Source organism: Osmerus eperlanus, chromosome 17 (genome assembly GCF_963692335.1).
Source record: "Osmerus eperlanus chromosome 17, fOsmEpe2.1, whole genome shotgun sequence".
Classification (NCBI taxonomy): Eukaryota; Metazoa; Chordata; class Actinopteri; order Osmeriformes; family Osmeridae; genus Osmerus; species Osmerus eperlanus.
Window position 1 is genome coordinate 450,811 of NC_085034.1, and position 21,225 is coordinate 472,035.

At 46.8% G+C, this 21,225-nt stretch overlaps 3 protein-coding genes and 2 non-coding genes across 5 annotated transcripts; 1 reads left to right on the forward strand and 4 right to left on the reverse strand.

Moving 5' to 3' along the window:
* Window positions 1–9,269: 9,269 nt before the first annotated feature.
* LOC134037519 (GTPase IMAP family member 9-like) lies at window positions 9,270–10,843 on the reverse strand. Its single transcript, XM_062482833.1, has 2 exons — window positions 10,661–10,843; window positions 9,270–10,420 (listed from the first exon to the last, which is right to left on the reverse strand). The coding sequence occupies exons 1-2, from the start codon at window positions 10,686–10,688 to the stop codon at window positions 9,603–9,605; spliced, it is 846 nt and encodes a 281-aa protein (XP_062338817.1). The 5' UTR covers window positions 10,689–10,843; the 3' UTR covers window positions 9,270–9,602.
* A 39-nt stretch (window positions 10,844–10,882) lies between these two features.
* LOC134037517 (uncharacterized) lies at window positions 10,883–13,718 on the forward strand. Its single transcript, XM_062482831.1, has 6 exons — window positions 10,883–10,975; window positions 11,097–11,619; window positions 11,755–11,838; window positions 12,024–12,067; window positions 12,281–12,319; window positions 12,482–13,718. The coding sequence occupies exons 1-6, from the start codon at window positions 10,966–10,968 to the stop codon at window positions 13,207–13,209; spliced, it is 1,428 nt and encodes a 475-aa protein (XP_062338815.1). The 5' UTR covers window positions 10,883–10,965; the 3' UTR covers window positions 13,210–13,718.
* A 16-nt stretch (window positions 13,719–13,734) lies between these two features.
* Window positions 13,735–21,126, reverse strand: cmasa (cytidine monophosphate N-acetylneuraminic acid synthetase a). The gene is made up of 8 exons (XM_062482832.1): window positions 20,639–21,126; window positions 19,984–20,126; window positions 19,291–19,446; window positions 18,294–18,427; window positions 17,749–17,843; window positions 17,454–17,625; window positions 16,762–16,927; window positions 13,735–16,045 (listed from the first exon to the last, which is right to left on the reverse strand). The coding sequence occupies exons 1-8, from the start codon at window positions 20,866–20,868 to the stop codon at window positions 15,831–15,833; spliced, it is 1,311 nt and encodes a 436-aa protein (XP_062338816.1). The 5' UTR covers window positions 20,869–21,126; the 3' UTR covers window positions 13,735–15,830.
* LOC134038149 (U4 spliceosomal RNA) lies at window positions 17,037–17,177 on the reverse strand. Its single transcript, XR_009932652.1, has one exon. It is a non-coding gene; the product is annotated as a U4 spliceosomal RNA (small nuclear RNA).
* LOC134038137 (U4 spliceosomal RNA) lies at window positions 18,596–18,736 on the reverse strand. The gene has a single exon (XR_009932641.1). It is a non-coding gene; the product is annotated as a U4 spliceosomal RNA (small nuclear RNA).
* Window positions 21,127–21,225: the final 99 nt, after the last annotated feature.

A 21,225-nucleotide genomic window follows, 5' to 3' on the forward strand; every position in this document is an offset into this window, starting at 1 on the left:
GGAAGGAGAGAGATGGAGGGAGAGAGAGATGGAGAGAGAGAGATGGAGGGAGAGAGAGATGGAAGGAGAGAGATGGAGGGAGAGAGAGATGGAGGGAGAGAGATGGAGGGAGAGAGAGATGGAGGGAGAGAGAGATGGAGGGAGAGAGATAGAAAGGAAAAAGTGAAAGAGTACAAACCCTACAGAAAGAGAGAAACAGCACAAGCCTTTCCAGCTCACGACACAAACACCGACACAACTCCACACCTCACACCTCCAACTACCCAGACGTCTCCAGCATGCGTCCTCCTCCTCCTGCTCCCTGCTCCTCCTCCCTGTTCCTCCTCCTGCTCCTCCTCCAGCTCCTCCTGCTCCTCCTGCTCCTCCTCCTGCTCCTCCTGCTCCCTGTTCCTCCTCCTCCTCCTCCTCCTCCTCCTCCTCCTGCTCCTCCTGCTCCCTGCTCCTCCTCCTGCTCCTCCTGCTCCCTGTTCCTCCTCCTGCTCCTCCTCCTGCTCCTCCTCCTGCTCCCTGCTCCTCCTCCTGCTCCCTGCTCCTCCTCCTCCTGCTCCTCCTCCTCCTGCTCCTCCTGCTCCTCCTCCCTCCTGCTCCTCCTGCTCCCTGCTCCTCCTCCTGTTCCTCCTGCTCCCTGCTCCTCCTCCTCCTCCTCCTGCTCCCTGTTCCTCCTCCTGCTCCTCCTCCTGCTCCTCCTCCTGCTCCTCCTCCTCCTGCTCCTCCTCCCTCCTGCTCCCTGCTCCTCCTCCTGCTCCTCCTCCTCCTCCTCCTGCTCCCTGTTCCTCCTCCTGCTCCTCCTCCTGCTCCTCCTCCTGTTCCTCCTCCTGTTCCTCCTCCTGCTCCTCCTCCTGCTCCTCCTCCTGCTCCTCCTCCTGCTCCTCCTCCTCTTCCTGCTCCTCCTGCTCACCGCTGAGGCCAGACCTCAGCGTGTCGGCTGCCTTGTCTAATATCACAGAGATGACAGTGATTTATTGCCCACTGTTTACTGCAGTTACACTGTCACTAACGCATTCTGCTGCTTGTCATTGTACCAGATACAACTATCTCTCTCTCTTATTCGATCTTTATGTCTCTCTCTCTCTCTGTGTCTCGTCCTCTTATTGTTTCCCCCTCTCTCTCTCTCTCTCTCTCTCTCGTTTCCCTCCTTCCTCTCTCTGTTTGGGGATGTTGACCAGTGAACCTGTCAATCATTAATTATGGCTCTGTTTATAACATCATCTTCAGGACACAGAGATAGTCCTCCCCTCTCCTCCCCCCATCACATAAAGGGAGGAGAGGTGGAATACCACTAGACGAAGGATAAACAGCAGAATACCAGCGCTGAACTGCCTCGAGACGGGAGAGACAAGGTGTTTATGTCTTTATGTACTCAGCAAGGTGTTCCAGGGCTGTGGATTCATTATCTGTGTTACAGGAAGTGTCTGCAGACATGTCTATGGACACTCTCGTTCTGAAACATCCCCTCTGTAAACAAAAGATGAATAATACATCAACTGTGCCAGAGGAGAAACTATAGTAACTATTGCACACACACACACACACACACACACTGCTGCAGAGTTCTACCTGCAGGTCCAGCAGTCTGATGCTGCAGTATGACACACACACACACACACACACACACACACACACACACACACACTCAAGCTCATCTCCCTATCTGCCCCTCTCCCTCCTCTCCCTCCTCTCTCTCCCAGTGTCCTTGTCTCCTCTCTTTCTCTGTCCTTCTCTCTTCTCCTCCACCTCTCTTTCTCTCTACCTACGTTCTCCTCCTCTGTCAGCCTCTTTCTCTTTAACCATGTCGCCTTTACAAAACCTGCGAGCTAAGACATTATAGAGCAGGAGGACTTTATCCAGAGAGATGTACAAAGTGGGATTTGAACCTGCAACCTCTTGACCTGTAGTGAAGTGCTCTAACCACTGAGCTACACCTTTCCTCTTCTATAATATGATGATATAAAGTGTCCTCTCCTTCAGCTGTGGTTACTGGCTCTGATGACAGAACGGCTTCATATCCGGTCAGGTGTGATGTTGTCCAGTCCTTCCTCTGGTGGACAGGCCAACATCGTTACATCAGAACACTGTTCTACCACAATGCAGAGAGGGGGAGAGAAGTGGTGTGTGGTCAGTGTTTCATATGTGTGTGTGTGTGTGTGTGTGTGTGTGTGTGTGTATTCAAGTGTGCAGACAGATCAGTGTCAGGTCAGACTCATCTATAATAGAAGGTCTCGCAACAGCAGTGGAGTAAATAATTGATGTTTTGGTCGGTGAGTCATGTTCCTTAGATGGACGTACAGACCAGTGTTGGACAGGTGTGTGTTCAGGTCGGGGGTGGGTCAGGACCAGCAAATGGGAGTGAGTGAGTACAGTACAGTACAGTGAATATTTCTGCAGAGTCGCAACAGCAGTTGTCCTGTATCTAGGCAAGGTGAGAGACACTCTGGGGAACCCAGGCTACCCAGGCCATGCCTGGAACCATGATCCCAGAAAGCTCCACTAGTCTACATGGTCCTCACGTCTCCACTAGTCTACATGGTCCTCACGTCTCCTCTAGTCTACATGGTCCTCACGTCTCCACTAGTCTACATGGTCCTCATGTCTCCTCTAGTCTACATGGTCCTCACGTCTCCTCTAGTCTACATGGTCCTCACGTCTCCTCTAGTCTACATGGTCCTCATGTCTCCACTAGTCTACATGGTCCTCATTCGACATGGTCCTCATGTCTCCTCTAGTCTACATGGTCCTCATGTCTCCACTAGTCTACATGGTCCTCACGTCTCCACTAGTCTACATGGTCCTCATGTCTCCTCTAGTCTACATGGTCCTCATGTCTCCTCTAGTCTACATGATCCTCACGTCTCCTCTAGTCTACATGGTCCTCATGTCTCCACTAGTCTACATGATCCTCACGTCTCCTCTAGTCTACATGGTCCTCACGTCTCCTCTAGTCTACATGGTCCTCACGTCTCCTCTAGTCTACATGGTCCTCATGTCTCCACTAGTCTACATGGTCCTCACGTCTCCTCTAGTCTACATGGTCCTCATGTCTCCACTAGTCTACATGGTCCTCACGTCTCCTCTAGTCTACATGGTCCTCATGTCTCCACTAGTCTACATGGTCCTCATGTCTCCACTAGTCTACATGGTCCTCACGTCTCCTCTAGTCTACATGGTCCTCATGTCTCCTCTAGTCTACATGGTCCTCATGTCTCCACTAGTCTACATGGTCCTCATGTCTCCACTAGTCTACATGGTCAAAGTTCAAAGTTACAGTAAGTTGGGCAGGTGGTTCAGCCAGCCAGTCCAGTACCATCTATTCCCAACCCAGACCCAGACCCAGCCAGACCTAGTCAGACTGGTCCAAACCGGTTCAGACCCAGCCAGACAGCAAACCCTTGCATCACAACTGGGGGAGACCGGAACTGGGTAACCATGGTGACGGGCCATCGGCAGTAATGGAATTTCATAGTTAAGAAGTCAAACTTTGAGAGTGAGAGAAATAATTTAGGAAGAGAGACAGAGTGAGAGAGAGAGAGAGAGAGAGAGAGAGAGAGGGAGGGAGGGAGGGAGGGAGGGAGGGAGGGAGAGAACATTGTAGTAAAGGTTTCTCTCCCTCTATGATTATGTGTGATTAAGTACTACACTCCAAGCTCATCAACTGATTATGTGAACATGCATATACACACACACACACACTTCAGAAGCACTGTAATCAAGCCAGCTCAGCTGTAATTCAGACTACTACTGTGATGTAATATCACACACACACACACACAGACACACACACACAGACACACAAACAGCATAGTATCAACACATCTGGCAGGCTCCTTGGTTCACCATACACGGGGGAGGGAGCGGGGAGAGAGAGAGACTCTGCCAAAGGCCACTGAGAACTGTGATGACAGCTCCATAATAGACTGACCTGACATCATACACACACCAAACACACACACACCAAACACACACACCAAACACACACACACTCTGAGCCCATTAATCTTGGCATTACCAGCTTCTGTGGGCCTGTCCCACCAGTCATCTCAGTGACAATAACAGCTGTCATCATCCATCACACACACACACGTCTAGGGTGTGTGTTTAGAGATAACACACACACACAGGTACAACTGACCAAGCAACCGACGGTAGAGCTGCAGGCATGGAAACCAGCACCAGACAACACATGAAGCAGTCACACAACTCTCCCTCTCCTGACGACACAAACCAAGTTTTGTTTTGACAGGCAGGGGCTCCACAGCAGCCAGGGGGGCTCCGGGGCCAGGGGGGCTCCGGGGCCAGGGGGGCTCCGGGGCCAGGGGGGCTCCGGGGCCAGGGGGGCTCCGGGGCCAGGGGGGCTCCACAGCAGCCAGGGGGGCTCCGGGGCCAGGGGGGCTCCGGGGCCAGGGGGGCTCCGGGGTCAGGGGGGCTCCGGGGCCAGGGGGGCTCCGGGGCCAGGGGGGCTCCACAGCAGCCAGGGGGGCTCCGGGGCCAGGGGGGCTCCGGGGCCAGGGGGGCTCCGGGGCCAGGGGGGCTCCGGGGCCAGGGGGGCTCCGGGGCCAGGGGGGCTCCGGGGCCAGGAGGGTTTCAACACTTCTGCTTCTAAACAACCTGGAGACACAAGGGTGTCAACACACTCACACGTGCAGCGAGAGGAGAGGGGGGAGGAAGAGGAGGGGAAGGAGAGGAAGGAGAGGAAGGAAGAGGAGGAGAGGTGGAAGTTATATTAGATATAGGCCCTACTAACAGTGTTATAAATACATGTCAAAAACACCTGATTTGATGCACCTAACATAAGCGCTCAGGCTACCCAGGCTATTCCTGGAACCATGATCCCAGAAAGCTCCACTAGTATACATGGTCCTCACGTCTCCACTAGTCTACATGGTCCTCATGTTTGAGAGGGTGTACCTAACATAGGCGCTCTCATCCCCAGGCACGCGCACTGCAGTCAGAAGCATGTGGCTTCACAGTTAAACATCTACAGTTAAAACTTGAACGACATAACTCCCCATGTTAGTTTTACGCCAGTATGAGTAGAGTGAAAGCATCCATCCCTAAAAAATGTCAGTTGACATTTCTAACGGCCGTCTGCCAATTCCTGTCACACTATTATTCCTCCAGTCAATTCAGTTGTAAATGTCAGCACAGTTTAGCCTCCTCCGGATGAAAAGAAAAAACTGACGTTGAAAAAGAATCTGCGATCAACACACACACACACACACACACACAGCAAAAACTAAAAGCCCTCCCAATTAAAGGTGGCGAGACAGAAAGGTCAGGCTGGCTGAAGTAGTGTTGACGTTATAGAGACGACGGAGGCTCCGCCCAGGCGGGAGGAGCCCTGGAGGAGACACTTGTTTTCTCCTCTTCTGCTGTTGTCACTCACACACATATGAACATGTACATACTCACACTCTCTGAACCAGCTCCTGAATCCAGGCAAAATGTGGTGTGTGTGTGTGCGTGTGTGTGTGCGTGAGTGTGTGTGTGTGAGTGTGTGTGTGCATGTGTGTGTGGAGAGGGGGGGGGTGCAAATATCCTGGTCTGACTCCTGATCTTGCTTCTCTACTTTTTTATTTTATTTTCTTTCTTGCTGTCGTCTATCGATCATTATCTCTCTTCATCACTGTCTCCTCTGACCTCCCTGTCTCATCATCTCTCTCCCACCCTGTTTCTCCTTCTCTTTCTCTCTCTCTCTCTCTCCCACCCTCTCCCAGTATTGAATTAGTATTCTTTCCAGGGAAGGAATCCCTCTTAGGATGGTAACATTGACATACTGAGAGACCTGCTGTTGATTGGAGAAATGTTACATGTAGAATATTCATCAACACAAAGATAAGCGCTGTTGTTCATCAAATTTGTTTCAAAATGTGAAATGGATACTGAGACATTACAGTTACAGTTCTCTATCCAGATTGGTATTTCCAGACATTTGCTTTCTTCAAAGATGTTAATAATGCCATTTCCTTCACCTGCACAACATGTTGAAAACTGTTTGATCTCATTTCCATGAAACCTTCCTTCCTTTTCATCCCCACCATCATCCTCTCTCCTCCTCGTCCTCCACCTCCTCCTTATCTATTCATCCCTCTATACCTCCATCTCTGATCTATCATCTTCAATAACCTCTCTCCTCATCTCTGCACCTGGATCCTATTCCAGTCATGAGTACACAGTCTTCTGACTACCAGCAACCTCGATATCCCTCCATCCTGTTTCAATCAATTCTCAAATTGCCTCCCCGCTCCTCACTTTACTGTCCAGCTGAGCACCCCCTCCCCTCCCCTCCCCATCTCCCCTCTCCTCCGCTCACCTCCCCTCTCCCCCCCCTCCCCTCCCCATCTCCCCTCTCCTCCTCTCCCCTCCTCCTCTCCCCTCCTCCCCTCCCCTCCCCTCCCCTCCTCTCTCCTCCCCTCATCCCCTACTCTATGATTTTAATATAAAGCTAAATTAAAGTATTTAATGTTTAAATATAATTTGTTTCCGTTTTTTAATGTGCCCCTCTGATTAAACACTGGCCCCCCCTTGCCCCCCTTGCCCCCCCCCAGTAAAGTCTAGAACCGCCACTGACAGGTGGTACTTGAGGACCAGGGTTGAGAACCACTGTACTAGAGGATGCTGCTGAATGTGATGTGATGGATGTAGTTACACATGTCAGCCTGTAGGGGGAGGTAGAACGTTGAGAATGTGGATCTCATTTAACCCTTGTGTTATCTTCGGGTCATTCTGACCCATCAGTCATTGTGACCCACCGTCGTATTGCGACAGATTTACCGCATACAAAGACAAAGTGAAGCATTTTCTTTTAACAGCTAGGCTGTCTCAGACCCCCCACATTGCAAAGGTTAAAAGAAAATTATTTTAATTTGTTTTTGTATTGGGTAAAATTGGGTAAACACAACGATGGTTCGTTATGAACCTTTGGGTCATGTGACCCGAAGGCAGCACGAGGGTTAAGAGGCCGTGAACTGCAGGAATTAAGAGATTGCTTACGGTTGATGTTCATTGGCCACCTATGACATTGCTTATAGTTATGTTTCACACTGATTTATGTTTTAGTAAAAAGTCAAAGTGAATATAAAATTAAGAGTTAATTGATATTTAGGAGGATAAGACCTCAACTCTGATCTGCAACTTCAGATGTTTACCAGCCAGTCACTTTGCAGCATACCCTAACCCTACCTGCTGCTCACCTGTGGAAATGAGACCAGGAAATTGATATACTATGATCTACTGTCAGTATAGTATGTTCTGCTTTTGCTGTGTTTGGTATGTAACTGGATGTCGGTGCTGGTGTAACAGACGTGGTCTTGCAAGCTCCGTCAGAGGTATTGGGCAAATCGTCCCGCACTGGGTTCGAACCTACCACCTCTGGCTTCCCAAGCGCCACCACTACCAACTACGCCAACGAAAAGCTAGCTATTCGTTGATGCGGGTGGCCTGTTACATACCTGAGGAGTGAGTTTCACCGATACACATCGGCTACACTGGGTGTGACAGCATCACAGAGGAAGATCCCGTAACAATTGTAGTAACAAGAATTGAGCAGCAAACTGGTTTATTTTCATTTCTCGCTCTAACCCAGAGCGACTTACAGTAAGTACAGGGACATTCCCCTGAGGCAAGTAGGGTGAAGTGCCTTGCCCAATTTGGCATAGCCGGGGAATCGAACCAACAACCTTCTGATTAATAGCCCGACTCCCTAACCGCTCAGCCATCTGACCCCCATTTTTTTTTTAATAGAAAATAAGCAGAATGGGAATGTATTTCTTATGGTGCCAAACACATTGTTACATGTGCATTTGGAGAGATTCCTTGTGGTCTGAGATTTAGGGTCACATAATCATCTTTAAATAAACTGTTCCTCATACCTCACTGACTGCACTTTGTTGATGGTTCTTTGTCAGTCGTGATAACTGCATGACTTATTTTCTTCTTTTTAGATCCTTCCTGTAAAGTTGTCTTTACAGGAAGGATCTCTGCAGCTTGAACTTACACTGCTGTGACAGAACGCTGCACCAACCTGACCGTACGAGTCCACCTCTCCAACCAGGATCGGGTTGCCACGGTCACAATCACATTTTATTTGAACCTGACATTACTAATGTTGATAAGGAATTACATTTATTTACAAATAAAGTTAAAGTCTTGTGAAGTATTGTAATCATTGTACTGGCAGTTACTAATATGGTGCTATAAGAAGTGTGTATAAAAATAATTTAAGAACATTTTATTGTTTGAAATCTGTTTTCAGGACAAAATTGTTTTGGTCACTCAGTAGACGACTTTATACAAACGATTTACAGGAATGACATTTGTTTAGAATAAGTGAACCATAGACTATAAGCATTGGAAACATTTGCCAACCTTGCACCATAAACACCTTTACTTTCAGTTGTAAGATCAGGTTTGACCAAGTGTCAGAGCATCAGTGTTTTGAAATTAAAAGTATGACTGGCATGAGATCAATACTCATGTGTCACCACACTGGGTCCATGTGCTGGGTGTGGCCTCACCACAGACACCTCACACACAACAGAACATTCTCACATGAAACATGTCAGGAATCCACTTTCAGTTTTAGGAGCATGTTTTACTAATGTATTACATTCATTTTGTACTATCATGTTGACTAAAATAAAGTGTCAAAACACAAATAAAAATGAGTTGAAGGTAGACCTAGTGCAGTATTTGTCAATAAGAATTAAACATATCAAAGTTTAAGCATGAGTCATTGTATTTCAATGAATGCAATTTCCCAGAAGTGATCAGCGTCGCGATTTGCGCAGTTAATGACAAACCTTTGAAATTGAAAAAGGTTTGTGTCTGTCAAAAAGTAATAGAAATGTTTCTTTGACGCACAAAAAACATAAACACACCTCAAATAAAACAAAAACTGTTATAAACTACAACTTTCATAACACTGCGTGTTTGGTCGAAGCTAGTTCAGGCACGGCACTCAGGCCAGGCGTCTTGTCATCAGCTGACTTCACTGCAGGTGTGTTGACTGAAGTCATGGCCTTTAGTGGATGTATTTTTGTCCATACGCAGATACATTTTATTTTTGCCTGACATAACTAGTGTTGTTGGGGAATTACAGTTGTTCCTGATGTTTTTGGAGTCGAGTACTGTTTTGTAATCAATGTACTGTTGATATGCTGCTACAAGAAGTTAAGATATTGTGAAATATTTAACACATTTTATTCATGACACATGAACAGTTTATCCAAACAATTTACAATAAATTACATTTGTCTTTAAGAAGTGAAACAACTGGACATCTTAATCACCCTAACCCTAACCCTTAATCATTGTCTTTACAGCTTCTATAAGAAGAGTGACTTCAGCTGTCACAGGATTATAGACTTACTCACACACATACCTTTTGTATGTACTATTTGTTGAAATCAAATTAATCAGGAGAAAGTATTAGGGAAGTAAACACAATAAAAAGAACATGGAAAGAGGTTGTCTTGAAATAAATATAGATTCTCTACAACTACAAATATGACATGTCGGCTACATAATCCATACACTCAAAAGCCGACACATAAGGAAAAGCCTTTTAACCTTAATTTTAAAGAAGATATGTTTTTAATTGACTTGTTTTATCTAAAAACAATGTTAGTAGAAGTCATCCGTCCCTGTCTAAGGCCTCTATTCTCCTCATGTATCTTTTCACCTAATTCAAGAATCATCTGAAACATGTGGACTCTTTCCATGAGAGAAGGACGGAAATCATAATTTTGAGATAATTCTCTCCCAGGATTTTGCTGTTGCATCGTTCTCCCAGCCTCGTGATACATTGTTCCCTGCTGCATCTTTCCCTCCACCTCTCTGTACATGTCATCAGTGTAGGCTCCTCCCCCGTTCGCTGCCACCATCTTGTCAATCATCTTGATCAGTTGAACGACTTGACGTCTGCTTTTGTGTCCTGTGTTGTCAAACACATGGAACCTGCTGCCACAGCGCTGGATCACCTCTCTGAGCTTCGGATTGCCGCTGTGCACAAAGTTTTGTATTGTGCGACCTTTTAGTTTTTCCCCATGAGTGAACAGCACGATCATGTACTTGGAGGCCTCAGGTCCAAACAGCTCCTCCAGAGCCTTCACTGAGTTCTGCTCTTCCCTGGTGAATCTTCCAATCTGGATCACCAGCAGGAACACATGAGGACCTGGGCAGGACAGCTGAACACATTTCACTATCTCTCTATTTATGTCCTCAGCTTCTTTTGTTGTATCTAAAATCCCTGGTGTGTCCACCACGTCTATCAGCCTTTTCTTAGTAACTGACTGTTTCTGACAAGTATTAGTCACTGAAATGCTACTGGGAGAAGATATAAAAGCTTGTTTTCCGAGAATCGTGTTTCCAACTGCACTTTTTCCCACTCCGGTTTTTCCAATCATCACAATTCTCAGATCTTCGCCTGCAAAAGAAAAAGTTGTAAATATTTGATCTATACCATCTGAAAGCGCACATTGATTGTAGCCCAATTGTGTCTATATAGATAATAGATACTTTACTATGATCAAACATGACATCCAATATTACATTTTGTTTTTGCTAAATTAACATGACACATAATTACATGTTTGGTGCCACTGGTTCAAGTAAAATATATCATCATGCAGTGTTTTCATAAATCTAAAGTTGATAAGATTATCACCTGCTGGAATAGAGTTTCCGGAACCCATCCTGACTGTGGAAAGGGAGGTCTGTTGCACTGTTGAAGACAAGACATGCAGTGTGTATATACTGCATGTGTACTTATATACTGACCATGTTCTGAGTGGGTGACACCCACATATGAGTGGCTAATATTCCAGCCCCTCCTCCTTAACTATATAAGAAACAAACATCCTGATTTCATGACTCAGACTTGCTCACACCCAGAAGTCATCTCTCTGAGGCTTGGTGTGATTTCTCTGATGTCTGTTAAGTCTTCAGACAGTTGCATCTTCTGACTGAAAAATGTCTCAAGGTATGTTTTACCATTCTTTAATACAACACAAGGCCTACTATCAACATACTGGATGTTAATTCAATAAAAGTGTCATATGTGTTTTAAAGAAAGATGTTTAACAACACTATTCTTTTTTCAGGTGGGAATTCAAATCACACTACTGTGGTTCTGGTGGGGTCAGAACAGGAGAGAATATCAAACCAAATCATAGACAATCCTGGATTGATCACAACCTTAGGCAAGTGTAGGCAAATAGAAAATGAACGTTTTACTGTGATCACAACTCCTGACTTGTCTGATAAAGAAACTCCAGACCAGAATGTTATTGACTGCATGGCCCTGTGCCACCCAGGACCTCATGTGTTCCTGCTGCTGGTGCAGGACAGAGAGGCTACAGCGGAGGGGATAGGGAAGGGAATAGGGAAGATACAGGAGATGTATGGTGAGGAGATAGCAAGGAAAACTGACGTGCTGATACTAAACTCGTTTCAGCAACAAGTGAAGGTAAAGTTACCTCTACATATCATTTATTCTGAAAATGGTCTTGAAAAAAGAAAGGAGAAATGGTCAAATGGAAACAGTAAACCACTGGAATTCAACTTTAACTTGGAGAATGCTGTTAAAGGAAGGCGTGGCCAGAAAAAAACAAACAACTGTAACATGTAAGAACAAATTCTTAACATACATAAATTACAGATACATCTGTAATTTATAATGTTGTATGATGAACCAGATACATCTGTAATGTATAATGTTGTATGATGAACCAGATAACCAGTCCTGCTAATGCTCTTCAGGAGAAGACACCCCAATGAAGCTGGACAGAGTCAAGACATACCAGAAGATGTGGTCATGGAAGAACAATCTAGTTTTTCCACAAGGTTTTTCACTTTCTCAATGACTTGCCATTGTGAATTCTAATTTGTGTATTTACAGAAATTTAAAAAATATATTGAAAAAGCTATTAGGAGTAGTTGTGTAATCACAAATGCATAATCATGAAAAGGCATGGGTCGGTTTGCATCAGGAAAAAGCCTCTTCACAGTTATACATGTTTCCTTTCTAGAAAGAACTATGGATGGGAAGCTGGACAGAAGAAAATAAAGAAAAGTAAGTCGAACATGTATTACTACTGTAGAGTACACACTAGCAGTAAAGTATCTAAATAAACCTGTGTACTGTGAGTGAACAGCATTATTCAAGTTTTAAGTTGTGTTCTTAGAAGACATTAGTTTCATGAGACGTGAAGTGTAGACCAAAGAGGTTATTTATGACGTACACATTTTTAAATACAAGACTCCTTGTTGCATGTTGTTTTACCAGGTCAGAGTTTTACCATGACTCGCCCCATCACCAGATCTGGTAGGAGTTACAACACCCTGATACGCGCACACCCCCCCCCCCCTTCCCCCTCCCCATTTTGGTTGTCAGTTTTTCTTTTTAAGAAAGTTTTTAGAGGCCCTGGGTGGTCAGTCCCACTTTTACGCCCCTGCTTACTTGTGTTCCCTTACGTTTTTCCATCAGACTCGTCCAGTGGCAGACAGCAGAGTCACGCTGTCCAAACAGCTAGACAGCAGAGTCACGCTGTCCAAACAGCTAGACAGCAGAGTCACGCTGTCCAAACAGCTAGACAGCAGGTTTACCCTGTCTCACCACCTGAAAACACCCTGAACATGGTGCTGCTGGGACTGTCAGGGACTGGGAAGAGTGCATGTGGCAACACCATCCTGAGAAAAAAAGCATTTCCCTCCCGGGCCAGCTCCATACCTGTCACTAGAGAGTGTAAGGCTGTTCCCTTTGAGACATATGGTACCAAGGTGACGATCATCGACACTCCAGATTTCTTTGATGAGAACATTAAAGGTGAACATGTATATAAATGCAGAGAACTGTGTCAGACAGGTGCATGTGTGTACCTGCTGGTGATGCAGGTTGGCAGGTTCACAGATGGTGAGAGAGGGATTTTGGAGAAACTGGAAACAGCCTTTGAGAGTAAGATCAGAGAGAGAACGATAGTGCTCTTCACCCATGGAGAGAACCTGAGACGGTCTAGAATGACTGGAGATCAGTTTGTGAAAGAAGCTGAGCCTCACCTACAGGAGATAGTTCAGCTTTGTGGGGGCAGGTACCACGTGTTCAAGGACAAGTCTAAGGACCAGTTGTTGAAGAAGATCTGCAGCATGCCAGAAAATCAACACTTGTTCCCAAACAGAAATAGTGGGTCAGGCTCTAATTCTTGCACAATCAGTTAAGTTAGTTAGTTTGAAGTAATTAATTCAGTCATCATCATTAACTCGATTTGAATTTAATGATTGCTGTCTGTAAATACTCAACAGGACCATCTTTACAACATAAAAGATCATTACTGTTTTATATTTAGACAAAGATGTGTTTGTAATTAATCAACTGAATACTAATTATGCAAATAAATAAGCAAATATGCTCATGTTTAAAACATTGTTACATTGTTAAAACTGTTGCTCCCTATCATATTACAGTTTAAATCCTTGTTTCCACTTTTGTTTAAATCAATCAGTAAGAAATTGTTTGTTGTTAGAAGTTTGAAACTTGAAAATGTCAATGAATACTTATTTTTTGTAATCATGTGTATCTTATATAAATCATTTTTTTTTGTTTTCATAGGAATACAGAAATAATATTGAAGCATTGATGTTAGTTAGATCAGAATTATCTTGATATATGACAGAAGTATCAGAAAGTATAAAAAGTCTGATATAGTCCATTTGACATCAATATTGTCAGGTCCTGTTCTTTACTTGGTTGAAAAATAATAATAACTGAATAAAAGATTGTGCCTTTACAGTTGGGTCATGTCATGATTATTTTTGAACTAACATCCTTTTACTGGGTAATACTGTGACTTCCAACCTCACATTCACTGACAGCTTTAACAGTCTATAGTTTAGAATGACTGATGAATAAAATTCTTAACAATTAGTTTGGCAGTTTACAAATCACTGGTAAACACATAGTCCCAGTGACTTTCTATCACAACAAAGAAGTAATTAAACAAAGGCCGTCTCTCTTAGGGAGCAGATGTAGAAGAGTGGACAGCGTGGATGTTAATGGGGACAGTGTGGATTTACATTTAGTCATTTAGCAGACGCTCTTATCCAGAGCGAATTACAGTAAGTACAGGGACATTCCCCCGAGGCAAGTAGGGTGAAGTGCCTTACCCAAGGACACAACGTCACATTTGCACTGCCAGGAATCGAACCGGCAACCTTCTGAGTAATAGCCCGATTCCCTAACCGCTCGGCCATCTGACTCCAGATAGCTGGATGTTGGTGATGATGGGGAGTCAGGTGGCTGAGCGGTGAGGGAATCGGGCTAGTAATCTGAAGGTTGCCAGTTTGATTCCCGGCCGTGTAAGGACACAACGTGTCCTTGTTGTGTCCTTGCAAGGCACTTCACCCTACTTGCCTCGGGGGAATGTCCCTGTACTTACTGTAAGTCGCTCTGGATAAGAGCGTCTGCTAAATGACTAAATGTAATGTAAAATGTAAGTCTTTCTCACAGTGGAGGGTTAGGGTTAGTATAAACAAAGGCAATATGACAGGCAGTTGTCGGCAAATAAAGCAACAAGTCAGGGTGTCTACTTCCTGATCAGACTGGCTCCTTCTCTTACAGTAAAGAGGGGCAGTAGTGCCCTCTGGTGGCACCTACAGTCAGGTTAATCCAATAAACCTTCAGTATCATTACTGACCATGTGAGACTCAGTTGGATATAGGACCACGCCAGCGTTACAACCTTGATCATCAAACTATAGAATGCAAGTCTTGGACATCCTTTTTTATCAGATTATTCACATTCCATCAGATTATGTAATTGTATAATAATGCAGGCACATGACAAACACAAACCATACAAATACTTAGATACACAATCAGAAAGACAAACACTAGAAATTACATTTCAGTCAATCAGTGTTTCTAATAAGTAGCAAAGTACCACTCCCTCCCTCATACCCATGATCCCTATATGAAAGTATATCTTATTCTTTGTGTTTACCTTTTTGGCTCAACCCCCAGAGTCAGACCCCAGAGAGATTCCACCTGGAGGAGGTTTGAAAGCTGGACCAGGACGGAGAACAGAACGATGTTCTAACAGTTTAGAACTCCTGTCTGCCTGTTCCACACACACGCTACACATCTGACAGTTTAGAATCAAAACTTGTCTCATCGCTTCTGAGTCGGAACCCTCGTTTAGAACCAGAACTCCCCAGGTAAGGTTCTGGTTCCGGGTCAGAAGGAGTGTGGATGTGCCCCGGGTCAGAAGGTGTGTGTGGATGTGGTGTGGATGTGCACCGGGTCAGAAGGTGTGTGTGGATGTGCCCCGGGTCAGAAGGTGTGTGTGGATGTGGTGTGGATGTGCACCGGGTCAGAAGGTGGGTGGATGTGGTGTGTATGTGCACCGGGTCAGAAGGTGTGTGTGGATGTGGTGTGGATGTGCACCGGGTCAGAAGGTGTGTGTGGATGTGGTGTGGATGTGCACCGGGTCAGAAGGTGTGTGTGTGGATGTGGTGTGGATGTGCACCGGGTCAGAAGGTGTGTGTGTGGATGTGGTGTGGATGTGCACCGGGTCAGAAGGTGTGTGTGTGGATGTGGTGTGGATGTGCACCGGGTCAGAAGGTGTGTGTGGATGTGGTGTGGATGTGCACCGGGTCAGAAGGTGTGTGTGGTGTGGATGTGCTCCGGGTCAGAAGGTGTGTGTGGTGTGGATGTGCACCGGGTCAGAAGGTGTGTGTGGATGTGGTGTGGATGTGCCCCGGGTCAGAAGGTGTGTGTGGATGTGGTGTGGATGTGCACCGGGTCAGAAGGTGTGTGTGGATGTGGTGTGGATGTGCACCGGGTCAGAAGGTGTGTCTGTTGATGCGGTCCTGCTCCAGCTGGGCCTTGGCCTTCTTCTTCAGCAGCAGGATGTGTTCTGCAAACTCCCTCAGGGCCCCCCGGCCCCCCCCGCTGTGGCACGAGTACTTGGCAGCGTTCAGCGCCCCTGTGGGGGCGTGGAGAGGTACTGCACTCAGACCAGCCAAGGTCAGGCAGGTCACATCCTGCTCATCATTACCTGGGGAGAGAAAATAGTGAGATTCAAACTTTGATTCTAAGTGGTTTGATTCTGACAGTTTGACTCAGATCACAGAGAGGCTGTTATCTCTCAAACCCTCAAAAACTGAAACATCAGATTCAACCACATCTCCTCAAAGCAAGTACCACTGTACCAAAAACAACAGTAACTAATTATTGAGCAAATGTCTGAATTCCTGTCCTTCTGCATGTGAGGTCAGTGCTGTGCAGGGCTGCATGTGAGGTCCGTGCTGTGCAGGGCTGCATGTGAGGTCAGTGCTGTGCAGGGCTGCATGTGAGGTCCGTGCTGTGCAGGGCTGCATGTGAGGCCAGTGCTGTGCAGGGCTGCATGTGAGGTCCGTGCTGTGCAGGGCTGCATGTGAGGTCAGTGCTGTGCAGGGCTGCATGTGAGGTCCGTGCTGTGCAGGGCTGCATGTGAGGCCAGTGCTCTGCAGGGCTGCATGTGAGGTCAGTGCTGTGCAGGGCTGCATGTGAGGCCAGTGCTGTGCAGGGCTGCATGTGAGGTCCGTGCTGTGCAGGGCTGCATGTGAGGTCCGTGCTGTGCAGGGCTGCATGTGAGGCCAGTGCTGTGCAGGGCTGCATGTGAGGTCCGTGCTGTGCAGGGCTGCATGTGAGGCCAGTGCTGTGCAGGGCTGCATGTGAGGTCCGTGCTGTGCAGGGCTGCATGTGAGGTCCGTGCTGTGCAGGGCTGCTCACCCAGGTAAGCCACCTCGTTCCAGCCCAGGCCCCTCTTGGCCATCATGGCCCTGACGTCGGCCTGCACGTCTGCGCCCAGCTGCCTGACCGGACAGCCTGTCCTCTGGGTCAGACGCTCACACAGAGCGCTGGACAGGGGCTCCTCCACAGAGCTCAACAGCACCACCTGCAGGACAGACAGGGGAACAGCAGCTTACTACCGCTAGAGGAGGAGAGGGGGATGATAGAGGAGGTGGAGGAGGTTTTCCAATCATTGATTTCAACAGAGAGATTGGTCTCCAAAGAGACCTCCAAAAATTGCCAATGCCGACTATATTTCAAGTCGTCACGGCGGGGTATTGGGTAAAGTTTTCAACTAGCAATAATCACGCCTCGGATAAACCTCATAGGCTACGATACTGCCACTGCGCAAAGATAACAGGACTGTCTGCCAGCCACGTGACCACACCACACCAAACCCCAGACCCAGACACGGTTTACAACCAAACTCATCCATTACGGCTCTAAGACAGAGCCAGGTTAGAAGATATTAGTTACAATGTGTGCATTCAGTTATTTAGCAGTTGTGAGTTTTGTTAAGCTTTAAAATGTATGTACGAAAGTAAATCTGTATTGCAATGCATGATGGGACAAGCAGCATGTCTTTGACATGTAAATACTGGCATTTACTCAGCCCCACCCCCGTGTGTTACCTCCACGCCCTCCTCCTGCAGCATGCGTATCCCCCTGGTGTCTCTGGTGCTGAAGGAGAGCATCTCCTCCCCTGAGGCAGACAGCAGCACCTGGCCGTCTGTCAGACCCCCACACACCACACATAGCAGCAGCCGCACCACCTCGGGCTGGGCCCGGCCGAAGTAGCCGAACCTGGACACACACACACACACACATTACACACACACACAACCAGGTGAGAAAATATGACGAGTAAGTGCTTAGAATGTGATAGTCGGGGGATACATGATGTCACTTCCTGTTTCTCTTCCTCACCGGAGTACCCTCTGCTCTGCCACGGGCCAGTCTATGTCCACGTCGATGTCCACGCTGAACTCTGGTAGCATCTCATAGTAGGCCATCCTACCCCCCTGGGAGGAGGGGGAGGAGAGCAGGCGGGGGAGGAGACAGGGAAGGAAAGTGAAACATGGTGCTCTTACTACCCTAAAACCTTGCTGTGTGAGGTCTCTGGTTGCTTAGCTACATTCCTACTGGTTGCTAGTTACCTTCAACAACGATACAAGATAAAATACAATATATTATAGTTTTATAGTGTATTGTATTTTATCTTTGCTAGTACTTTCTCCTGTGTTAACTGACATAAAGGCGAGCTGCTGTAACAAAGAGTTTCCCTTCGGGGATCAATAAAGCATTTCTGATTCTGATTCTGAACAGCCCCTGCTGGTTGACTAGCTAACTGTAACAGACCCTGGAGGTTGCCTAGCTACCTGTAACAGCCCCTGGAGGTTGCCTAGCTACCTATAACAGCCCCTGGAAGTTGCCTAGCTACCTGTAACAGCCCCTGGAGGTTGCCTAGCTACCTGTAACAGCCCCTGTTGGATGAGTTCTCTGGTGGCGAAGTAGAAGGAGCCGTTCTCACACAGCTCCCCGTCCCAGTCCTGCCTGCGCGGCCTGCAGGCCGGGTCCAGGTTCAGGGGCAGGGTGGACACGCCCGCTTGGGAGGAGGAGGGGGTCAGTACATTGTTTTCCAGGTTCATATGTAACTCTAACCTGACTACACTTCAAAACATGCAATTATTCTCAACAGCAGATAGCAGAAATGACATCAGAACACTAGTTACTACTAACAATTTCCAATCATTGATTTCAACAGAGAGATTGGCCTCCAAAGAGACCTCCAAAAATTGCCAATGCCGACTATATTTCAAGTCGTCACAGCGGGGTATTGGGTAAAGTTTTCAACTAGCAATAATCACGCCTCGGATAAACCTCATAGGCTACGATACTGCCACTGCGCAAAGATAACAGGACTCTCTGCCAGCCACGTGACCACACCACACCAAACCCCAGACCCAGACACAGTTTACAACCAAACTCTTCCATTACAGCTCTAAGACAGAGTCAGGTTAGAAGATATTAGTTACAATGTGTGCATTCAGTTATTTAGCAGTTGTGAGTTTTGTTAAGCTTTCAAATGTATGTACGAAAGTAAGTAAATCTGTATTGCAATGCATGATGGGAGAAGCAGCATGTCTTTGACATGTAAATACTGGCATTTACTCAGCCCCTCCCCTCTCCTCCCCCCTCCAGATTCACAAGTCCTCACAAGGTTTCTGCTATGTACGTCTCTTTCAATGAAAGCATCTGCTAAAGGAATACAAAGTTACATGTAAGTCCATAAGGTAAGTACAGCATGCTACAGACTGGAGAGACCAGCAGGTAAGTACAGCATGCTACAGACTGGAGAGACCAGCAGGTAAGTACAGCATGCTACAGACTGGAGAGACCAGCAGGTAAGTACAGCATGCTACAGACTGATGAGAGACCAGCAGGAGGATCAGATCAGCCTGAACACACCTCCCTTCTTCCCCTCCTGCCATCTGAACTGGTGTCTCCGCACCACAGAGAACACAGACTGGAAGTCCTGCAGCGTGATGAGCTGCAGCGCCTCCTGCAGGTGGGAGGGGTGCAGGCAGGGCGACGTGGCCTGGATGTTGCAGATCACATCCATCTCTGGGGAGGAGAAAGAACACAGGTAAACACGTGTGCACACGCACAGGGAAACGTTGGCGTGTGCCACACACACACACACACACACACACGGCCTGCTTGCTCAGTAGTCAGCATAGGTAAGGTAAGGAAATCTTTATTATCCCCCGGGGTACAACATTTTTAACAATATCTTCTAACCTGTTCCTGTGTCTTGTTGTGTGTGCATAGTGTGTGTTGTAGACAGCCTGCATCCTGGTAGGGTGTGTGTCTAGCTGGGCGAGGCTCTGGATGGAGAAGAGGGTGTGACTGTTAGAATCTAGAATCCTGTCTGCCTGTCTGACTGTCTGCCTGTCTGTCTGTCTGCCTGTCTGGATCTAAGTTAGCACTGAAAGCTGAGTCTCATACACACACAAGCAAGTCACTTTGGATCAAAGGGCAGCATGAATACATGATGTACATAGTAGCATTACCAGGGTCAGGGTTACAGTACCAGGGTTATATAACCAGGGTCAGGGTTACAGTACCAGGGTTATATAACCAGGGTCAGATTCAGATTACCGGGGTTGAGGCGGCTGAACTCCTGGATGGTGTCCAGGGAGCTGGAGGAGTCTTGGGACACCTCGGGGCTCCGGCGGTGCACCTGCGCCCCCCACGCCCGCGCCACCTTCTCTATCTCATCATGGTCTGTCGACACCCACACACTGCAGGGAGCAAGAGGAGGAGGGAGAGGAGAAGGGGGGTTTGACGATTAATTAGAGCAATATTTAATATATTAGGAGAAGTGTGCAAGTTTCTTATACTATTGGGAGAAGGGGGGTGATAAGTGATAAGTGAATTGTACAACAATTGGTCACATCATGCTCACAACAACATGACATGGACGACACGTGTACCACGTAGCCGGTCTTCCTGCCATCAACCACAGCTAGGCTAACGCTAGGCTAGCCTCTAAGATGCATTACACACAGCTAGCGTAGATAGAGCTGCTGACTAGTTAGCTAGCTGCTAGCTTGATACAAGGGTCTTTCCTGTCTGCATTCATATTGTTTCATGATCAAATTGCTGCCAAGACGCCACAACAAAACAGACAGCTACACAATCCATAATAATATTGAGTAATCATCAGCATGTTATGCAGTCATATCGTCATAAACGTTATGCTGGAGGAACTGGGTTTTCATATTAAATATGTAAACACGTCTGCAATGCTAACCTGTCAAACATGTTGGAGTCCACCGCAGCTCTCAGCACCCAGCCCACTAGCGGGACCCCGGCCAGCATTTTGATATTCTTAAGAGGAATTCCTTTACTACCTCCTCTTGCCAAGACCAACGCCGCAATGTGTCTCTTTTTACCGGTTCCATCCTTGAATTTCTTTGACCCGGACACTTCGCCGTCTCGCACGTCCTCCACGTCAGATAAATTGCGTTTCCTTTCGGTCATTCTCGCTCACAAGTCAGTGAGGCCGAGGGGGCGCTAGTTTGTAGCACTTGGAGTATTGAAGGAATGTAGAGGTACTAGTCTCGAATAATTACCTAACTAGATGGCAAGCAGATTCTGCTAGTTCCAGCACATCGCTTTAGAGATCCCTGCCCACTCTGCACACTACTGAACATTGTTTTTTTACAAGTAGTCTACGTCGTGATATATTACATTAGCAAGACAGCAAGGCAGCCCGCTGACGAGGTTACGGATGTCAGACTAGGTGTTACACGTTTACCGTAACGGTTAGAAACAATGCGTAGATGAATACCGTTGACATCATAAAATCGAATGATGTATGGATAAAGTTTAACATTA

Excerpts from the sequence above, each read along its gene's own strand:
- LOC134037519 (XM_062482833.1), bottom strand. The coding sequence starts at position 10,688 with ATGGGTTCCGGAAACTCTATTCCAGCAG. Across the intron at positions 10,421-10,660 it reads CGGAAACTCTATTCCAGCAG|GCGAAGATCTGAGAATTGTG; the intron begins GTGATAATCTTA and ends TTTCTTTTGCAG.
- cmasa (XM_062482832.1), bottom strand. The coding sequence starts at position 20,868 with ATGACCGAAAGGAAACGCAATTTATCTGACGTGGAGGACGTGCGAGAC. Across the intron at positions 18,428-19,290 it reads GCAGGAGGGGAAGAAGGGAG|CGGGCGTGTCCACCCTGCCC; the intron begins GTGTGTTCAGGC and ends CCTCCTCCCAAG. Across the intron at positions 17,844-18,293 it reads TCCAACAGGGGCTGTTACAG|GGGGGTAGGATGGCCTACTA; the intron begins GTAGCTAGGCAA and ends CCCTCCTCCCAG.
- LOC134037517 (XM_062482831.1), top strand. Across the intron at positions 11,620-11,754 it reads AAAACAAACAACTGTAACAT|GAGAAGACACCCCAATGAAG; the intron begins GTAAGAACAAAT and ends AATGCTCTTCAG. Across the intron at positions 11,839-12,023 it reads CAATCTAGTTTTTCCACAAG|AAAGAACTATGGATGGGAAG; the intron begins GTTTTTCACTTT and ends TTTCCTTTCTAG.